General features: G+C 38.2%; 1 protein-coding gene across 1 annotated transcript in view; it reads right to left on the bottom strand.

Moving 5' to 3' along the window:
• Window positions 1–22622, bottom strand: part of MYO3A (myosin IIIA) — a 122795-nt gene that overhangs the window by 58312 nt on the left and 41861 nt on the right. The window contains exons 6-9 of the mRNA XM_014945894.1: window positions 10800–10876; window positions 9130–9275; window positions 7389–7454; window positions 6818–6973 (exon numbers count right to left, since the gene is read on the bottom strand). Coding sequence (XP_014801380.1) covers window positions 6818–6973; window positions 7389–7454; window positions 9130–9275; window positions 10800–10876 — 445 coding nt within the window. The remainder of the gene's footprint in view (window positions 1–6817; window positions 6974–7388; window positions 7455–9129; window positions 9276–10799; window positions 10877–22622) is intronic.

The raw sequence follows: 22622 nt of genomic DNA on the forward strand, positions 1-22622 counted from the left end.
ATGTAAACAGTAAATTAGCAGTTGCAGAGCATTAATCTCAGAGAGTCCTGAACGCAGGAGGAACTTTTTTCTCCTGTTCTGCTTCAGGAGGTATTCTATTCTCCATTCAGGCATTGCTGCTGACCATTGTATTGTATGGAAGAAGCCTGGAACCACATTCTCACTCTGCTGTAGAGACGTGTATTAGCTAGAAGCATTTGGGACTGGAGACCTGTTTATTCTAAAGCCTGTGTTGCCAGAAACTTTTTATTATATTCTACAACCTAGAGCAATTTGCAGCATAGCCATGCTACATAGGAGTGTCCTCAGTGCAAGAACACATGGTCCTTGTTGGTACAACAAAGTCCACACCGAGTTATAAGAGAGGAAAAATAGCCTGAATTGCTCAAGGATTAGCCTGGAGCTCCAAAGCCCCAATTTTAAGCCCCTACGCAGACACAGATTTCATCTGGAGACCTTGATGAAGGCAGCACTGGACTCTGTGTGAGCTATCTTACTCTGCTCCTCATACTGCCTTTGTCAAGCTAGTGTGGTGATCTCCTACTCTTCACTGCAGCCTGCACTGCAGAGTTGAGCTTGAAGGATTGTTATAAGCTGCTTTCAAACTGGCAGGATGAGTCAGAGGGAGAAAGAGAGAACACCCAGAAAATAAGTGACATAATTCTGGGCAATCAGGGAAAGTAATGGAAGATAACTGTATGGTACTCCCTGCTTGAAATGCTGATGAATAAACTGACAACCACCTCTGTGCATGTTGTACGTGAACGTCTATGAACCTACCTCCTTGAAGCATCCATACAGTTAAACAGAGCAGTTCTTTAGCACCCTGTCACTGGATTTCAGTGTTATCCCTACATGGCCAATATAGAAGCACAAACTCTTAGGCTAATTCAGCTCACCAAAAGCCCTTGCTCTCATTCATTTTGCATTAGAACGTCTCCTTTTCCCATATTTATTTAGAGGGCATATAAAGATGAGGCTCTTAGGGACCAGAGTCAGTTGCTGAAATCTAGGTGCAGTGAATATCCCTCACAGCTCATTCTGGAATGAGTCATAATTCCCAGGAAATACATGCTGTACTAATCATTGCGTATTTCTGAAGAGATTATTGTAAAAGCAGTCAAGATTAAGACAGCCAAACAACTCAAGATAAAAGTCTTACAAGCCTGACTGTCAGGTGTAGATGCGACAGTTCTGAAGGCCATTTCAAAGACAGCTATTTCGGTTGCGAAGTAAAACTCTTTACAATGCAGTTTTTTTCCCCTCATTTGGCCGATCAAGAAGGGTATTTTTAGAACAGTTTTTGGGTATATGCTGCAGCACTCATTGCTAATAATTATTTTCATCACTAATTAAAAATTTTAACAGCTATAATATGACTTACAACAGTGTAAGTATGTGATTGAGGGATTTGCTAAAAAAGAAGGGAATCTTAAGCAGTGTCCAAAGGTGAATGACCAGCCTCAAAGGAGGTTATTGTTTCTTTGAGAATTTGTCTTATTTTCATTAAAGATTGTGCAATAAATTCCATTGTCATGCTTTTTGTGACACTATCAACAAAAAAAGAATTGACATACTGGATTTAAAGAGCTAGGTGGTCCTAAGAACTGCAATAACAGATATGGGATGAAATTTATTTGTATAAAACCTCAAGATCATATTCCTAGGATGTAACAGAATTATTTCTACTAGTTGTAAGTTCATCAACTTGAAAGTATCAAGGGAAAAGAAGTATCAAGATGATTATGAGCCATCAACCACTCTGAAAAGAGGCACATACCACCTTATGAAGTTGCACAATGAAACAGGCTTTTCTTGCTACAGCCATGATAAAGGCAACCCCTACAGAAGCCCAAGACCCTTGTTGCAAAAGTGACTCTGCTCACCAGGAATTCACACTTCAGTGAGAACCCAAATGCTAAAGAACAAATGAAGTAACACTTAGTATGCAACCTGGCCGGCTTCACCTACTCCTTAACATTAATTTATCTGCCATAACTTACTTCATCATTTCAAAAAGCAGATTTTAGAGACATTTCAGTCCAGATGCTACAGGAAAATCTTAAACTATTAAGGGACATTTTTTCACATTCTTCCCATTGTAATTTCTCCAATGTGAGATCTGAGCTAGGAAGGGTTAAGTTGCAAACGGATTTTTTTAGCATCCAGAAGTGATGACTTTAAAGGAAAGCGTATTGCAGTTGCTCAAAGTCAAAAAGTGGAATCTTATGAAGGTCATTGCTAGGATTCATACTTTTTTGAGATTTGAGTAGCGCTAGAAATGTTTGTGCTATAAGACTCAGTTCAGAGGCTACCAAAAAGCAGGTACAGCTTCCACCACCTTCATTAAGCCTGGAGAAGATCTATAGCATATTGCTGTTTGAAGTTTTGTCAGCATAAGTTGAGATTTCTCTGGTTACTCAGGAAGTCGGTGGGCTCTATTTCTCTTGCTAGATGTTTGGAAAGGATGCAGCACAATGATCTAAAGCTACGTTCTTCTTCACAAGAATAACAATAATGGAAATATTCAGAGGGCTCAGTGCAATGACCTAATGACTCAGTGACTCGTAAATATTAGAAAATATCTCAGGAACAACGGTGCTAATGGAAGTGAGGGTGGCTCCACTCTCTGCCTTGAGATCACACACTTTTCCTGAGCAGACACGATACATAAATATTAGATCTGAGGACATAGCCTTCTGCAAAAACCTCTGAGAATGCAACATAACTAACGTGATCTCTTCTTCCTGAACTTTACCAACTGCAGTCAGCAAACAAGACAACGAGATCACAACTGCAACAACAAGACTGCCACTGCAGAAGGCAGAGCCAAAATACAGTTCAGCACAGTGAGCAAAGACAGTGATTTGGTATGGACTGAGCACAAGAATAGTGTACACAGGAAGACCCAGTGACCAGACCTCAGCTACTAACTTGCAGACTTTTAAATTATTATTTTTTTAAAATACAAAATATTTATTAATAAAGTATAATTTGAAGAGGAGAGGAAACACATACTGAGAAAATAACCGGATTCCTTACTTTCAGCTTTAAGTCAACGTTACCAGATTTCTTGAGTTTATATGGCATGCTCATTTAGACAATACAACACAGGTAGGAGAATTTCTTCCCTCAATGGAAGGAAGGGTTCTTTAATCCCTTAAACTATCTGCCTCACGGTGACAGCAAGCAGGAGAACTATGCCTTCAAATTATGGACCAAGAGAGCGTGAGCTGGAGATCAGGAGGGAGCTTAACAAGAGAAGTTGCCAGCAATTGGTGAAAGGTCAGGAATTTCACAGTAGAGCCCTAACACATCAGTGTAAAAAGAGTCCTAGAACAGGACAATCAAGAAAAGAAAGCCAGGAGATTTTAAGATGAGACTCTTACAGGTCACTTGTCACTACACAGCCTATGTCTTTAATCTGAATTAGATTTACACGGTACTTCTGTACAGACTTCTGTTGACACCATTTGCTCTGTGCAGACTGAAGGTCAGAAGATACATATGATTAGTATTTAAAGACTTTTTAAAAAGTATGGCTACTGAATTCAAAGATCTTTTTATCATACAACAGAAGAAAAAACAAATGCCATTCTGTAGTAACATCCTTTACAGGCCTGGAATTCTAATTTCTTCTACAGTGAAATGATGTACATACTACAATTTCAGCTACTGGAAAATAATCTCTGCTTTTCTTACTTGTACAGAGATAGCACTAAATATTAACATGGGTATTCTTACTGTTTCTAGGAGAAGGCTAATTTTTTATGCATTCACTGCTATGAAAGACAATCTTCCAACAAATGGAGTCAATAAATACGTTAAAGCTGAAGTGATTATATGTACAGTGACTGTGAAATGCAACTGCAGTCAGCAAACAAGACAACGAGATCACAACTGCAACAACAAGACTGCCACTGCAGAAGGCAGAGCCAAAATACAGTTCAGCACAGTGGGCAAAGACAGTGATTTGGTATGGACTGAGCACAAGAATAGTGTACACAGGAAGACCCAGTGACCAGACCTCAGCTACTAACTTGCAGACTTTTAAATTATTATTTTTTTAAAATACAAAATATTTATTAATAAAGTATAATTTGAAGAGGAGAGGAAACACATACTGAGAAAATAACCGGATTCCTTACTTTCAGCTTTAAGTCAACGTTACCAGATTTCTTGAGTTTATATGGCATGCTCATTTAGACAATACAACACAGGTAGGAGAATTTCTTCCCTCAGTAGAAGGAAGGGTTCTTTAATCCCTTAAACTATCTGCCTCCCGGTGACAGCAAGCAGGAGAACTATGCCTTCAAATTATGGACCAAGAGAGCGTGAGCTGGAGATCAGGAGGGAGCTTAACAAGAGAAGTTGCCAGCAATTGGTGAAAGGTCAGGAATTTCACAGTAGAGCCCTAACACATCAGTGTAAAAAGAGTCCTAGAACAGGACAATCAAGAAAAGAAAGCCAGGAGATTTTAAGATGAGACTCTTACAGGTCACTTGTCACTACACAGCCTATGTCTTTAATCTGAATTAGATTTACACGGTACTTCTGTACAGACTTCTGTTGACACCATTTGCTCTGTGCAGACTGAAGGTCAGAAGATACATATGATTAGTATTTAAAGACTTTTTAAAAAGTATGGCTACTGAATTCAAAGATCTTTTTATCATACAACAGAAGAAAAAACAAATGCCATTCTGTAGTAACATCCTTTACAGGCCTGGAATTCTAATTTCTTCTACAGTGAAATGATGTACATACTAGAATTTCAGCTACTGGAAAATAATCTCTGCTTTTCTTACTTGTACAGAGATAGCACTAAATATTAACATGGGTATTCTTACTGTTTCTAGGAGAAGGCTAATTTTTTATGCATTCACTGCTATGAAAGACAATCTTCCAACAAATGGAGTCAATAAATACGTTAAAGCTGAAGTGATTATATGTACAGTGACTGTGAAATGTGACTTTTACTTGCAGTCTTTCATGCTACCTTAACTGATCTCAGGTATGAGAAAACTTGGTTAAATCAATGCAAATGAGATTTAAACTAATAACAGCCTACTTGTTAGTATTTTAAACTGCTGAACTGAAATATGGACACTACACACCAAGCTACTAGTTTAACCATACCATTTAAATTACACCCTTAATTAAATAAGTAATTTTTTGGCAGAGATTCAGACAAATTATTTTTATTTTCAGACAGAAAATTACATCTTCCTTCGGGAACATTTATGTAGAAATTACAGTTGATCAACTGTAAAAGCATAGGGAACTTCATCAAATAGTAATACATTCCCTTAAACTTTGGTTAATAAAACACAGTCTGAACAGGATGGAGAAAGAGCCAATAGATCATCCTGTTCTTGTGCCATTTGACTGTTCTATGCACATGGAAATTGGGCCACTTTCTTTATGTTTGTATTGTATAGGAAAAGAAAGTTCATGTCATTTGCTTTATGCAGCATTTATGTGAAAAAAATGAAAGGATTTTGAAAAAAAGAATAGGATTTGATAGAAAACAAACATTCTATTAAAGAAGTAAAAAAAGGCTCATGATATTTAATTGACTTAGAAGCTTCATTTTCAAAAAATATTTAGGCTTTGAAAGGAGTAGTGTCACAAGTGTTAACAGGATTTAAATTCATATAATTTAGTGTTTTGGACTTATTTTACCACATATCATTCCCCCATGTTTTACAAATAAATACTTTTTAAAGTCTGGAATATGTTGCTGTTTTAGTGCTCAGCACTGACATCCCATAAGCTTATTTCAATTCCAGAATCTTTCTAGATTAAGCAAATGTCAAGTCTGCACCATATAGAACATACAAATCCAGTCTGAGGCTTAAATATAAGACAACTGCATAGATTTTTACTGAAATCCCAGAAAAGAGAAACTAGTACTAATCCCACATCCACTTACACAAAGCCTATGAAAACTTGAAAGTCACAAATTAATAATAAAAACCATATTTCTAAATGTCTTCAAAGGACAGAGTAAACAGAAAATTCTCCAAGATCAGAACTGAAAACTGCTGTATATATTGTTACTATAAATATGTGTGAAAGGAAATGTGGTAAATTTTAGTAAGCTTTTTCTATACAGATGATAATGACAAAATGTCTTTTAATTTTTATGTTCCATGTAGAAAATTAATAAAATTGTCATCCTTTACCTTGAAGCACAGGAGAAGTTGTACCAGTAATGATACATCAATGCTATCTTGTACTACATTTCACACCTGATACACCACCTCAGCGTACCAGGTGGTGCTTTTTTTTTTCAATTGCAAAATTGAGCCAAGCCATGTTCAGTTGTTTTAAATAAAAGCCATCAGGTGTTAAGTGGTTTATATGAAACTGATATTACTAAATATAAGCAGAAAAAAGAAAGTATCTAGTCTATAACACATAAGATTTGAAGCTTGCAAAACAAGATCTACCACTTCTTCCAGTCAGTAGCATCCAATTCTTGCAGGAACCTGACTAGTTACTTCTAGCAAATTTGCTTAAACTAGAACATTAGCTGATGATGGAAATATAAGAGAATGCCAAATATTAATTTCACGTAACAGCTTTCTGAAAGATGGGATCCTAATCTGCATCTTGAGACACAGAAGAAAGGGGTGTGAATCATTATGCCCCTCTCTTTTCATTGGCTCTATAAGTGACCCCAAAGATTACGCTCTCCACTTTTTGGCCAGCTAAAGTTATAAGAGATGAATCTTCCTCTGAGCACTAGCCATTCTGAAACAGTGAAAGCATCACAATTATTGCAGCTGGTCTACTTTTTAGCTATTTTTACCTTGCCTTTTCAGTGACTCCCATTTGTTGATGAACATCAATAAATTCCATGAGTTGCCTTTGAAGCACGTTTTCTTTTCCTTCAATTTGCTTAATAAAATCATGCTGCAAAAGAGTAGATACTGTTGGACGCTTCTCATAATCTTTAGTCAAGCACCTGTGCTGGCAGAAAAAGCGTACAATCACTGTGAAGTTTTGAAATGCTTGTCTGTAGTTCATTCATACCTCTGTAATAAATACATTTGTCTTAATCACAACAGCTCTGTACTGAAAATTGTTAAGACTTCACAGAATTAATGAATCCAAGAAGTAACCGCATTTTAAAACAAAATAGTCTTTAAATTAAGAAAAGCAGAAACATTAAGTGTGTCAAAATTTTGTTATTTTGTGTTTTAAATCTGGAGCATCACTTGGAAGTCAAACTTCATGTCATGACATTACAAATGTCATTTTTAGGTTTTTAAGGAAAAGTATTAGTAGCAACAGATTTCCAGAGAGAATACAAAGATATTTCACACATAACATTTACGCATGTTCCATATTCAGCTACAGTGGTCTCAGTTGTTACTCACTTGTTAATGAAGTCATTGAATTCAGGTGACCACAGTTCAGGCTGCTGTAGTGTTGGAGGAGGATTCCTGCAAAGGTCAGTGTGATGATAAGTTAATAAGCTACTCACTTGACAAAAACAGGCTGAGCAATGAGTTTTAGAAGGCCACTGAAAAAAGATATTGATTTCTACTGGTAAAAAAAGCATGGGTAGATGATACAATACCTCACTGGTTCTCCAACTTTACATAACTAACAAGAAGAAATAGCATGGAGATGATCTACTAAGCTTACCTAAGAATCACTATAATTTTTTAAATCAAATCAATAAACTGAAATGAAACTAAAAAAAACCATTAATCACTATTCATTTGTAATGGCAAGTTTCTCTTTTCAAGGCTGAAACAATATACTTTCTTAAGAGAATTTTTAAAAGTAATTTCTATTTTAAGTTTTCCCAGAAGGACTGAATTAATCACGCTGCTGAGCAAAGTGTCAGAAGGAACTAGCTCTTCATTAACTATTTCTCATTCATCAGAAGATAATCAGAAGTGAAGGACTAAATACAGATCATTTATAAATATATACTACTACTTTCTTTTCTGTTATTAGAGCTGTTTATTCTAGGTGTTAATTTGGTGCAAATTGTTTTAACAGTCATCTTCCATTCAAACAGAAGTGCCATTTTCACCGAGTAAAGTCATGAAGACAAAAAAAATCGATCTATAGACGAGGTGACTTTTCTATTTTCAATCAATTGTGATAACTGCTTTTCTTTAATTGCTACTTGATGTTTACTCTACCACTTTCAGGTTTTATTTAATGGAATGAAAGGGTATTGACCTTACATATTTGCTCCAGAGCAGAAAGGTGCCCAGTATTTCTAAGGGTAAAAGCCAGATGTTTTTTGAAGGCCCAGCTGAAATGACTGACCACAGCAGTTTGTAACTGCTTTTCCCATAGTAAGTAAAGGTAAGAAGGGCATTCATGCTCTGCTTCAGTGCCAAGGCAGACAAGATTTCTTAAAAGTGAAGGTAATTTAAATTAATTTGGGTGACTTGGCTGAAAAGGACTTGAAACACTCATGTATCTTATGTGGTCTCAACTGTTGTGGTACTGCTCCAGCTGTTAGAGTGAAATCCACAAACTGCTGTATGATCATCTCCTACATACTTTGAGATTGATGCTCTTTGAAACACTGTAAGTGGCACTTTGGGTACTTTTATCTCCAGCTTCAAAGAAAACACAAAAGAAGTTGCTATTTGCACTGCCCAAGGACAGCAACACTGGAACTGCTAGGACCAGCACAAGCAAATGGAAAGTGGCAGCCTAAATGTATGTGAGTGGTAGAACAATACTTTGCTTCAAAGGACATGAGATAACTCTTGAGGACAGGTATAGGGCCTGTTCTCCACAGTGGCATACTCAGACTCTGCATTTCTATCATAACTCATTCTTTGTAACAGAACACATGGGACTCAGCTAAGTCCTGTGCCCATGTATATCTGGAGCAGCCCACTCCCAAGGCGGCCTTATGGCTTTTTCTTAAATGTAGTCACAGTCAGCTCTGAACTTCTCAATGTGAGCACATGGTTGAAGCAGAGCCTGCAGAAATAAGAGCCGGACAAAATTTTTCTAACCTCTTCCTAGTATAAATAATATGAAGAAACTCCACATACTTATGCAGTCAAATTTTGAAGAAAGTAACAGTTAAGGAAAACGTTTAGTCTACTCCTGCAAGAAATAAACACATCAAGATATTACCTTGGTATTTTGAAGAGTGCCCTCATAGGATGCAAATCAGCAAGGGGTGGATCTCCATCTCCCAACTCTATTGCAGTAATCCCAAGTGACCATGCATCACATCTGGCATCATAGGAGCTATCAAGCTGCTGCTCACAGGCAATCACCTGTTGGAATAAAAGACTGGGATGGTCATTGGGTGGTCAAACTTCTGAACTTAAGAGTACACCCACAGTTGGGAGAATCTCTTACAGAATGGAGATACTGGCTGAAATAAACAGACTTGCACACATTTAGAAAGCATTTAGCACCAGGTTCTCTGACCAGATGTTCCCTGATCTGACAAAAGGGTGCAAATCATTGGCTTTGTCAACTGAAGGCGGTAAACTGCATCCCATGGATGAGGGAAGTAGCAGGAAACTCAGCAACCCTAAACCTCTTTCCTATGGTTTAGTCCTGCAAAATCACTAATGGACCTATACTGCTCTATGAAGTGAAACAGGCAGGAAAGCAGAAGTTGAATTCACTACCTCCTACTGGGTTCTTATTCTACCAAATCAGCCAATTTCAAGATCAAGGTAATTTCTTGCCAAGGTGTTTGCCACTGGATTATAGCAAATGTATTTAATTTCATACACGTTTCAGCTCATCCACGATACCGGATGAATCTAGATTTTTTTCCTCCCACTAGCTACAGGTCTAAGCCAATGTGTATAAACAGAGTATGTTTATAAAAACACTCATGTATAAACAGAGCAGTTTCATTCATGTGCTATAAACAAATGTATATGACTGTGTTTGTGTGCATGCAAATAGTGTGAGCACATAGGCTTATTTGTAATGAATTATTTTTCCTGCCTTGTCTTAAAATGTACATTTACATGCTTCCATTTCAGGCTGGAAAAATCTCCAAAGATACATACTACATCTTACTTATTCATAATAACGTCTTCCATTTCTTACTCTCAGCTATGGATATACAGTAGTAAAAACTTTCCAGGTACAGAAATTGAAAAAGAAAACCTGTAATGTATCACAGCACCACCCTGGGCTCCTTCCATCAGCAGTTTCATTCATGTGCTATAAACAAATGTATATGACTGTGTTTGTGTGCATGCAAATAGTGTGAGCACATAGGCTTATTTGTAATGAATTATTTTTCCTGCCTTGTCTTAAAATGTACATTTACATGCTTCCATTTCACACTGGAAAAATCTCCAAAGATACATACTACATCTTACTTATTCATAATAACGTCTTCCATTTCTTACTCTCAGCTATGGATATACAGTAGTAAAAACTTTCCAGGTGTAGAAATCGAAAAAGAAAACCTGTAATTATCACAGCACCACCCTGGGCTCCTTCCATCTGTGGGGAGATGAGATACCCATAGTTTCAGAGCTTGGAAAACTGGAAAGGATCAACAGTATAGTACTCTCTCCTCTATAACATTTTAATAAGTAATTCAACGTCTTTCTCTCTGGCTCTAACTTTGTAGTTTCAAAAATAAACCCCATTTTAACTTAATCCTTGCGAACATGTAAGAACAAAGGTTTAAAACACTTTTTTAAAGGACATTGCTATTTCATTTGGCAAAAGGTCCAATGGTCAGGAAGAAAGATAAAGAGCAGAAATGCAGAATGTTGCAGCTTGAAAACTGCCAACAAAATGTTTGGAAATATGAATCTGACCTCTGGAGCCATCCAGAACGGGGTGCCCACGGAGGTGTTCCGACGGAGACGAGTGCTGGTCAGCTGAGCAGACACACCTGGAAGAACGAAGGGAAGCTATAACCAGAGCAACTGCTATTTCCATCCAAGACAGTCCTTCTGAATGGTGCCATCCCTGCCTTGTCATGCTACGACCTCCTCTGCAGGCGAAGCTCAAATATATCTTTCCCATTCTCTGGAAAGAGAAGACCAGTCTTCAAAGGTACTCAGCACTTCAGCTGAGGTTCTTCACATCTGTTGTTTCCAGTGTCTTCAGTAGGACCGGGGTTTAGTCCTAAATGAGCGTTCCATTAGCAATCTGACTCCATATATTTTGACTGGCTAATTACAGTTTTTCTATATCCTGTTCTACCTGAAGAGCCGTAAAGCACTTCAAGAGGGGAAGAAAAAGTACTGTACTTTCCACAGTTTCTTTTTTTCCTTTAATGCTCAGTACTGACACTAAAACTCTGTTTCATTATTTATATATTTCAGGTTGAACACTATAAAAGATACTTATCCTCATCTCTTAGCTGTTCTGCCATAAAAAAGAAACAACAAAACAGTGAAACCACAAAAATTCTTACAAAACCAGAAGTCTCTCCATGCTCAAAGCATATTCTCCAAGCAACATCAAATGCGGGCAAATCAGCTTTGCAACACGAGCCGCAGTTTAAGGAATTAACTATTTCAGACCAAGAGCTGGAAAGTGAACTCTGAAATCTAAGGATTCCTTACGGTTTTAAATTAAAACGTGCTGAAATATTAGGAACTTGAGTGGGCTGCAGCACACCAGCCTGCCACCGATTCCCTGCCTTACAAAACAAGGGTGTATTGGTTGGAAACACCTGGAATGTCTGCAAAGGAGGAAGTAGAACACATGGAGAGAAACAGCCCCTCAGATAGTGTGTCCTGAACTATTATGGATTGATGAACCACAATCACCTCTGAGGTCCACACGTGGAAAAAAAAAACAGTCCCTCCACTAGCAAGTCCTGAACTATTATGGGTTTGTGAGTCATAGCCAAGTGTGAGGTCCACCAGAGGCATATTCTGAAGTGCTGATATCATGAATTGCAAGAAAGGTGCTGTGTTCTACTTCTGTTCCAAAATCAGTCTGATTGACACTGAAGCTCATTTATTTTGCCTTTACACATACATTCACTTTTTCTTTAAAAAAGCAAAAAGCCTCAGTTTCACTCTGAAATACACAAAGCTCCAGTGAGCACCACTGGCCAGTTTCAGCTCTGTACTGTCTGGTTTGAACAGGCTTCACCTTACCTTCTTGAAAACCCTGCAGATAGTCCATAACAGGAGCAATTCACATTAACTGCCCAGTGGAAATACTAACTACACAGAATTTGACTGTCTACATAGACTTTGACTAGGTGTTAGATTTTTTTTTCAGCAGCTGTCAAAGTCAAGAAACCATAGAAGGCTCAATCTGGTGGTTTTTTTTTAAACTCTAAAGCCATGTATTCAGCTCTGATTCACAAAATGTCTGCATTTGTCAATTGCAGAAACATATATAACTGCTGAAAATAAAGCAGCAAGAAAGATCCTGCCTGTTCCTCTGAGACAAACACAACCATTGCTGTCATCTTTAAGGTCCCTTCCAACTTAGACGATTCCTCTCGTCTTAGATGATTCCCTCTCGTCTACCCCAGGCTTGAGAAAGTTGAACCTCTCTCCGTGCCTGCAGAAAGTCCAATACATGGCGTTTGCACCAGAGAAAGCAGGACAACGTGAGTCTTAGCACAAAGTCCATCAATCCTGCTTCAGCTCAGCTAAGCAGGGGCTTTGTTTTTGCTGCCTCAAGGAGTTGTCTGAGGTCCAGCTTCCGGCTCATGGACTCTGTGGCTGTTCCAAGCCCCCAGCAAAACATGTCATTCAGAAAGCAAGGAGTAAGCACACATCACCACAGGTCTGTCACCGTTACAGTGATGGGTTTTGGAGGGAGAGGAGACTACTCTTCCCTCTCCCTTTCTATGTGTTGTGGGAGTCCCCTGTGCTAAGCGGTTTTTTGCAGCCTTGGATGAGGAAACAGGATTCAGATCTGCAGGCGAAGACAGGCACTAACCAAATTTTTATGATTCCCAATGTCAGATTTTATAAATAATCATAACTTTCTGTAGAGATAACGAACAAAATATAAAAGGAACATTAATGTGCACAAGCTTCTCTGTCTATGCACTGTTGTTTTTTTCCTCTTTGAACTGTAATTATTAAATAAACTGAAGGATTTTTTTTCCTCTTCCCCCTTTTTTTACTTCAATAAAAAGCTCATTTAATTTGAATTGTTCACTACTACTTTCTTTAGGCTCTTGGGTTTTTTTATGTGCTTTTTGTTTGTTTGTTTTCTTATCCTTTTGCTCTTAGCAGTAAAGTGGCATTTCAGATTATGAAGTGTAGGTCTTATGACAAATGATATTTCCTTGGGCTTTTTCTGTGTATAGAGGAAAGATGATGTAATTCCACACTTAGTAACATTTCTTCCAGCATTTCAGTAACCAGTCAAGCATATAGCAGGCCAGCTTTTTTTAACTTGTATATTTTCTAACAAAAACATCTTGCTCCTCCCCCTTCACTACTGATTTGCTGCACAATGAGTCAAATATTCTCCTAAGAAAATCTAAAAATATGTCATAAAATGGTGGTTTATTACATACAAACTATAAATCTTACGAAGGTGAAGAGCTTAATAAGTGCATTAATAGTACCAATACACACCACACCTAAAAGAAAACATTGTGCGCATAGTTAAAAAAAGGCTTTTTTCTTTGTTTTTTTTCTTTACTCAGGCATTTACTAATAAAAACTGGAAATTAGCAGGCATACACCATGCATGTTATTCAAGCTTTTCATTGCAAAACCAGACATATTGGAATAACACTGAAAGTAAAGCCACCTACTTATGACCTTAGCACTCAAAAAAAAAAACCAAGCCAAAAAAAAAAAACAGTGCAGAAATGAGCTCCCTATTATTAGGAAAGATTTGTCTCATAGTACCACTCAATCTCAGCAGACACTGTTCTGATCTAAATTGGGAGGCTGTACAACACCGTTTTATGATTACGACCTGTGACAGAAGTATGCACATTTAACTGGTTGATGCTAACGGGGGAATGGAGCGTCCTACCAAATTCTACTAAATTCACATTTGGCATGCAGCAGGGAGACTGCATTCCCAACACACTAGCCACCGTATTCATAAATAAAAACACAGACCCTACCCGAAGGGCTCACACACTGCCTCTGGCTACCTCTTCCATAACCCTTCTTCATTTGTGCCTTCAGTGCCCACTTCCCTACCAAAGCATCCTTTTTGTGACCTTCTTTGGTCACCTTCTGCAACTCAGATCATTCCTCAAGCTAGTCTCCGGACCAGAAACTGCTCACGCTGTTAACCTTGCAGATCTAAACAGGCTGAAACACTTTAAATTATTTCCCAACATTTTTTTAATCTTCTAGAGAGACAGATGTAAAACAGCAGCAGCATTTTACACTGCATTCCCCTTAAGCCTGCTGGCAGATATGTTTTGGCATTCCTGTTCCATGCTGTTTGCTGCAAAAAGTGGCCTCTCCTTCCTTGCCTCTCTGTCCGATGGTGTGAGGGCAGTCCCTCATAAATCCCTCAACTCCACCTTTTTACTAGATCTGGAGGAAATAGGTCCTCGTGCTTTAGGGCTTTCCTTTAGCACTCTAAGCTTCACTTTGAAAAGTTGCTGCCATTCTTGACAAGATCAGCTGAAATGCTAAAAAAATAATACACATAATTCCTTCATACTCCATAATGATGAAAAACAACAGGGAAAGAATGAGATTAAAACAAAGAAATTCTGATAGTCCAAATGGCAAATGTGACAACACACCAGGTGTGCAACTGTATTGCAAGTATGGTGGTATCTTCACTAAGACTGTAAAAGGAGATCAGAGAGCTTCCCTCAGGTTTAATTACTTAGCATGGACAGAAAGCATAAATATATTTAATAGAAAATGTTACTAACAGGCTGTAAAGACACAAGTGGTTGGATAATGACTTTACACGAGATGTTTCAGAACCTTTTTGAAACAATGTCAATAGTCAGAATTCCTTAAAGACTGTCAACTGACCTCAAAAGCAAACTCCTAAATGACAAGCGCACAGAGGCAGTATTGTTTCCTTGGGTGAGCTCTTGAGAGAAAAGCATGGTTGAGAACTTCTGCTCAGTGATAAGCACTCAAATTAAATCTAGAACTCAAACTGGGTTCTGACCAATAAGATGGAAATAAAGAAATAAGAAACAAAGTTGAAATGAGGAGCCAAAAAATTAGAATTTTCAACAGCATTTTATGCTGAAAGCTGTTATGTTAGGTTCTAATGAAGCATAACTTCCTTTTCATAAATCCCGAAACTAAGTTGAAATGGGGAGCCAAAAAATTAGAATTTTCATCAGCATTTCATGCTGAAAGATGCTATGTGTAGGTTATAATGAAGCATAACTTCCTTTTCATAAATCCATGCTGCTTACTTCCAACCACCTTTCTGTCCTTCCTATGTTTGGAAACTACTTCCAGGATTATACGCTCCATCCTCTTCCCAGGGATCTCAAAGTGGAGTTGACCAGCCTGCAGTTCCCTGAATCTTCTTTCTTGCAGATAGGAGTGACAATAACTTTCTTCCAGCCATCAGGAACCTCCTCCAATCTCCAAGACCTTTCAAAGATTATCAACAGTGGCCTTGCAATGACATCGGCCAGCTCCTTCAGCACTCTTGAGTACATCCCATCAGGTCCCAGGGACTTGTGTATGTCCAATTCATTTAAATGCTGCCTAACTTGATCCTCCTCTACTGAGGGTAAGTTTTCCTTGCTTCAGACTTTACCACTGGTCTCAGGGATTTGGGGTTCCTGAAGGGCAGTCATACAAGTAAAGACTGTGGCAAAGAAGACACTGAGTGCCATAGACTTTTCCATGTCCTTTGTCACCACATCCCCCATCTTTATGTATTATTTTAATGCATATACTGTTTTAATGATTGGGGTAGTCGTACAAGTAAAGACTGCGGCAAAGAAGACATTGAGTGCCATAGACTTTTCAATGTCCTTTGTCACCACATCCCCCCCATCTTTATGTGTTATTTTAATGCATATACTGTTTTAATGATGAAAACTAGAGTTTCCCAAACACTCAGGAAACCACACACCACAGATGCAAATCTTTAACTGAAATAGGGCATACCCAAAAGGTAACCAAATGGCCCTTTACAAGTCTAGAAAGATCAATACCTTAGTATCCAAAAGACCTTGTATACGAACTTCCTAGGAGATGAAAAATCCCTGGTCTTTACTGCAAAATCAAGAGGCATGGAGTGACAGTGGGATAAAAAAAACTAATCTGTACTATAAAATATAAGGTGATATAAATGGAAACTAAGAGTGGCTATCACTGTAAAGTTATTGTAAGGATTAAAAGAGCAAAAAAAGGCATTTTTAGGCATATAAGGAACAAAACAAAAATCCTATATCAGATACGGAATCATTACAAGGTACATACCAAGACTGGCTATCACTGTAAAGTCATTGTAAGGATTAAAGACCAAAAAAAGGCAATTTTAGGCATATAAGGAACAAAACGAAAATCCTACATCAGATACGGAATCATTACAAGGTACATACTGATAATAAAAGAGCAAACAGCGACTAAAAAGAGGTAGAACATTCCCTACATCTGTGACATATATAATCTTTTTTAAACAAAAGATTTAATTCAGCTTTTTTTGTCAAGAAATCTAAGAACCTTCATCTCAGAGGAGACTGGGCAGGACGGTGTGGCAGTGCACTCCACCTTCCCTTAGTCTATGATTTTGATTGCACCCTTTTTCCCCGTGGCCGCCAGCAGAGCAGGTGACCACGGGCCGCCCTCCACACGCTCCCGACAGTTCACTGCGGCATGAGGCCAATGACTCTAATCAAATCTCATGCTTCAGGGCTTCAAGCTGGTTTCCTGAAAGGGATGCACAGGAACATTCATTTTCCTGATGCACAATTGGCCAGATGTATTTAGATAGGAGAGCTAGTCTTCTCTGGAGCCTCAGGGATTTGTGCAGCTATACACAATCTGGTGCAGTATGCTGGCGAGGAAAGCCCTCCTCCTTAGATCCTGCCTTCCTTACATACTAGATTTCAAACTGACTGCCACTTTTGAGACCCAAAAAGGATTTTTTTTTGCCTGTATGACTGGGAAAACCCTGGAGATTTTTCTTCTTGTTATACATTGTTTTCTGGTGAAGATTGTCTGGGTTACTGGCAACATCTATGCTGATGGGACAGAATGTTTAAAATACCTAAAGATTGGAATGCTTCTGTATAAATGAATCTTTGGGTTCAACTTTCAGGTAAAAAATGAATGGGTTTTAGCATGCACAGGTAAGACCAGAGGGTTTCTAACAACCTCAAGAGATGACTATTTTGTGACCTATGAGAAAACTAAGAGGAAGCCTTTGCTGGCCAGAAAGGGCTATTTTCTCACTTCTTGTCTCTGGCATATGACACAAGCTTTCTGTGTCAAGCTTCTTTAATGTTTAAGCCATCAGTGACATCTTTATGTGAATTAGTAGCAGAAAATATTTGAAAGACCAAGTGAACGGCTTATCCTGGATACAGCATTTGGCCACATGATTTCTTTTTGTTGTTAGAGAACGGCACAAAGGTTTTCATTCAGACATGGCCCATAAAATAAGTTTTTAAGGACTAAGCCTTCAACAAAGAATTAAACATTCAACAATGAAAATGCTCCACAGCTCAAGTCAATGCAATCCATCTTATCCTTGCTAACCCTGGTTTGAAAAATTTGGAGTTATTACTTTGATTGGCCTCAAAGCACTTTGACAAGCTGCTCACTAAGAAAGCCTTCTTCAAAGTCTTTTACTGGCTTCTGCCATAGTTCCCTAGTAAATGCTTTTTAGAAGCAACATGCCTCAAAGCAGTTTGACAAGCTGCTCATGAAGAAAGCCTTCTTCAAAGTCTTTTACTTTTACTGGCTTCTGCCATACTTCCCTAGTAAATGCTTTTTAGAAGCAACATGTGAATGTCATGCTATATGGTATGCAGAAATGACAACACAATAATAGTCTGGTTTTGATCTGAATCAGTGAAGCAGACAGCTTTATTATGGATGCATGCTAGAATGACTAAGGCAAATACAAGTCTTGCTATGATTCATTGCTTAAAGTAAGCTAAGGGCAGAAAGAAAATTATTTTAGTTTTGAATACTTTCAAATCAAATTATTTTAATTAATTGTTTCATTTTTGCCGAATGATTCAGACAGCGTTTATAGCTAATGCAGGGCAAGAAAAAAGGGATGCAATAGGATATTCTGACTATGCCAGAATAAGTAATCTACAAACGTTTGGAAAACTACTCAAGGACATGCTGAGCTCCTCTTCAATGTCAGCTGGGAACCACAATATATATTTAAAGGGACAGAGATTAAAATGTCCTTCCCCAAAACGCCCCAATACTCAAACTTGGATCACTCACAGTTGGCTTCTCAGCCTACCCACTGAGCACAAGGTGGCTCTAGACTCCCAATCCACTGCAGCCCAGCCGGACTGCTTGCTTTTGCAGCACAGTCCTGTAAGCCTTCTCTGCCTCTGCATTGCCACGTGCCACACAAGGCTTGCTACACTCATCTGTGATCCATCAACAGACCACATCTATCAAGCCTGTCCGGGGTAGAGAGAGGCCATAGGACTGTGTCACAGCAAGGGAACATGAGAGTTGGTGAGGTGTCACAATGAAAGGATGAAGCTTGGTGCTGTGGTTCCCTCCCCAACCTCTGACCCAAGATTTCAGATCCTTTCCCCACCAGACCAGCAGAAAGCTCCCTCATGCATCAGAAAAACAGGAGAGGTGACAATTAAGCAGACGGAACTATTAAGATGGAGTCTTACCACAGACTCATTCATTACTTAGAGATTGTCCCTATTATTTCGGATATCGGTGTAACTGATTTTATTGCTCTTGCTCTGTCATTATAGCAGCCGCTGGCTCATCTGCACTTCAAAAACTCAGCCTGTATAGTACAGTCACAGAATTTCAAATATTTTGGCCTGCATTTCTGTATCTCAGTAGGCATGAATATCATGCTATAAGACACAACAAAACCACCCATGCATTCTAACTTACATTGATCAATTGTTGCTGATCAGCAGTAGTGGTAAAGCATTACTAAGGTTCCATAATTTGTGAGGAAGAAGTAGCACACCACTACTGAGGCACAACAGAGAATGTTGGCAGAATTACTACATACTCTTTCCAGGAAAAAATCCCCAAGAAATTTATTCTATGAACTCAACTGGATTATGAAATGAACTTAATGCTTTCATTCAGTATTGCCTAAATGAAATTTTATTTCAGTATGCATTTTAAAGTAAAAATAGAGTTAACATAAAAATACACTACCAAAAAGAGTGTCTTGCAATTGGCTTGTTTCACCAAGTTGCAATTTTCAATAATAAGAAGGCCATCCAGAAATTCCAGCATTCAGATTTCCTCAGCTCTTAACTTGGGATAACTTCAAATAGCTTTAAAAGAAGAATGATCATTCTCTCCACAACAAAACCATAACCCTATAACATCCCAAACACGAAAGCTACGAAAACACTTTGACTACCTGCAGTTTCCAAACTACATGGAAGAAATAGTTCAGGTATTAAACAAAGTAATGTCAGTTTTCAGTATGTCTAAATAAAGCAACACAGTATTAATTCCCTCCCCCAATCCATTTTTTCCCCAATGAGTCATATTCAGGTTAAATCTCTAGTTGACTCAGGCTACTATACGTCCATGACAAAACTGTGCTAGCTACATGCAAAGTATGTTACCTGAAACTGCATTTGGAATGCCAAGACAATGTTCACATACAACTTACAAATCCAACACTTCTAGCATTTGAAACAATAGCAGAAAAATGCAAACTAAGCATGTTTTGTGTACAAAACCTACCTTATCCTCACTATATACTCCATTAATGTTATAATACATGTTTTAATTATGCAATCTCTTTATCCACAGTACTAAAGGAACCCTTGAAGTCATTGTTCTATTTAGTGCATGCAGAACAGCTTGTAATTTTCTACCATCTGCCAGCAGCAGCGAGATTGCATTACCTTCTTTCCATATCTTCCACTGGAACCTGCTTTATCTATAAAACACCCTTAGATCTTTCCTATGTATTGCCTATCCAAAGGCTCCAATGATGGAGAGTTTTAGATACCATTAATGAAATGCCTAAGAAGAAACTGAAAATGGACAGTGCCAATCCTTTTCAATATCCCCTTTCCCACTGTGACCAGTACTAGGTAAACTTGGGGGAACCATAGGATCTCTTTGAGTTAGAAATAGTTTGAAATGCCAAAGATTTAATGAGTCCTCAAACATTTTATTTTAATTATGGGAACTCGAATATTTCTAATATCCATCCAAATGTCTGACTTTTTTTTCAACCCCAATGACCTTTCATGGTAATAACATCAACAGTCTAACTACACGTGGTATGAAAACATGTTTTCATTTGATGCATAGCAGGACATGGCCTTCAGCAAGGAACAGTGCTGCTAGAAAACTGCTTTTGTCTAGGTGGTGGAGTACAATTTATACTTATATTTTTTCTGGACATTTCCAAGGCAACAGCTGCTCATCCCGAGATATTTTGATTCTGTGACAGAAGGCTTCAGCAGTCCCATAGAAGTATGAGCTACCTGTGCTCTTGTTCAAGACTACCAACCTACAAGGTCAACCCTCAAAAACATAGCTGAAGAGGAATTTTCCATCAGCATTACACTCTCCTCTTTTTAGCTGAAAGAATCACTTATCACGTGACTGTAGATGTTTCAAAACTTTTAGTGGAAAAATGGTTCTTTCCTCCATGACTCCCCACACATCAGCAACCTTTCTAGTCTGCTGACAGGGAGCTGTGTCCTCTAGGATCCTCTTCTTTCAATAATATATAAGCTTGAAAAGCTCTGGCTTTCAAGCTCCCAGACTCACTGCAGTGGCAGGGGATTTCAGAAACACGTCAAATCTTTCAAAATGAAATGTCACTTGGTCTTTTTCAGACCAAAGCCAAAATAATAATACTGTAGCTTTACTGTTCCTTTTCTCCCCTTTTGGAACAACACACTATCTGACACCTCAGAAACTGGAATTGTGTCTTAGACCAACATTATTTAATACAAAGTCCCTGTGCAGCATCCTGATTTCAAGAAAAGAAATTGAATTGAGAGGGACTATTCAAAGAAGCAAGTATTTGTCAGCATAAGCAGATGTTATACACTCAGCTCCCTATGAAATTGGTTACACATTGTAAGATGCAGATGACTATATGAATTTTTATTACAGATGAGGTGTGCTATGTGTGCAAGTGACTTTTGGCCAATTTTTTAACTGATGAAACAAGGTCAGACACTGAAAGATATTTAGGCAGTAAAGGCTGCAGATAAATTTGTCACAAGACTTTCAAAAGGTATTCAGCATTAAATTAATTTGGATTTACATGCTAGAAGTTTTGAAAAATGTTATTAGGTGCTTTTCCTCACCTTTAGCACCTAAAATTTCTTTTGAAACCTGGCTCTTTAACATCAATCCACTGCATACAACCAGGAATCAGATGTAAAAGATTTCCTTCCCAGAACACTAATCAGCAACTGTGAATATAATTAAGATTATTTATAAAAAGGAAATTTGACTCACACCTTGGTTGCTGTCACCCTTTAAAGTGCTGCAGAGAATTTACTTTATCATAAATGTATATTTTCTAGCAAATCTCTGTCCTATATTAAAAACATAGCAGCTACACTTGAATATAGCGCGGCTATTTATTATTTGTATAGATGCAGCAGATGATGCTCCTTGCTTGGATCATAATTGCTGAGATTCTCAGGTGTAACATCCTTCGCCAAAGGTTTTCTACCAGAACAGCTTAATAGTTAATTTCCACAAATGTTCAGGTAGCGAAACCGCCTTCAGTCAACCTTTTCCATTACAAGTAAAATATGGACTTTTAATGTATCTAGAAGTTTAATAAATTCAGGGACTAAATCTGTGATCATGGGATGTGCTCAGAGTAGATCCCCTTGGCTGCTATGCATTATTTGTAGTAAAAGAAATATTTTGTTTATCTCTGCTGACCTAAACTATCATACCGAACAGATGTGAGGAAAGAGGATGCTTCCCTGGTAACAGTATTTCAAACTTCTTGTTGCTTGGACACTTTAAACTAAAACTTCTATCTGGCAGCTCCTTGACAAGTAATTGAACTCCAGAAGTATTGATGTAGAGATGTTATAAACTCATTTACTTTATTTGACCATTAATTTATCAACTGAGATTGGGTGTTTCTTAGATATGAGACTATTACTCAGATGATTAAGCAACATTACAGTGGAATTTTACAGGAAAACAAAAATTTCACTCTTCAAAGGAATCTGGGTAAGGCTCTGCCATGGTATTCTTTCAGTCTTTCTCGTCTCTTTAACTATCAACACCTCTACGAAAGACAAACCGTTCTGACTGTTAGCCTGGGTTTTGGAAGAGCTTTTCCACACACTTTCTGTGTCACCTCAAGCAACTCAGTCTCTCAAAGTTTCAGATCTCCTAGCTGTTAAGTGGGAATTATAGCAATTTACTTTCTCATAAGAGCATTGTGAAGGTCATCCACTAGACTGCGCAGTGTTCAGACACTCTGGTCACAGCATACGCAAATGCCTATGACACAACAACCATAAGGCAATGTGTATAAATCCTGTCACAAAATGAAGCTTC

This window comes from Calidris pugnax, unplaced genomic scaffold, assembly GCF_001431845.1.
Source record: "Calidris pugnax isolate Ruff unplaced genomic scaffold, ASM143184v1 scaffold19, whole genome shotgun sequence".
In the NCBI taxonomy this organism is placed as follows: domain Eukaryota; kingdom Metazoa; phylum Chordata; class Aves; order Charadriiformes; family Scolopacidae; genus Calidris; species Calidris pugnax.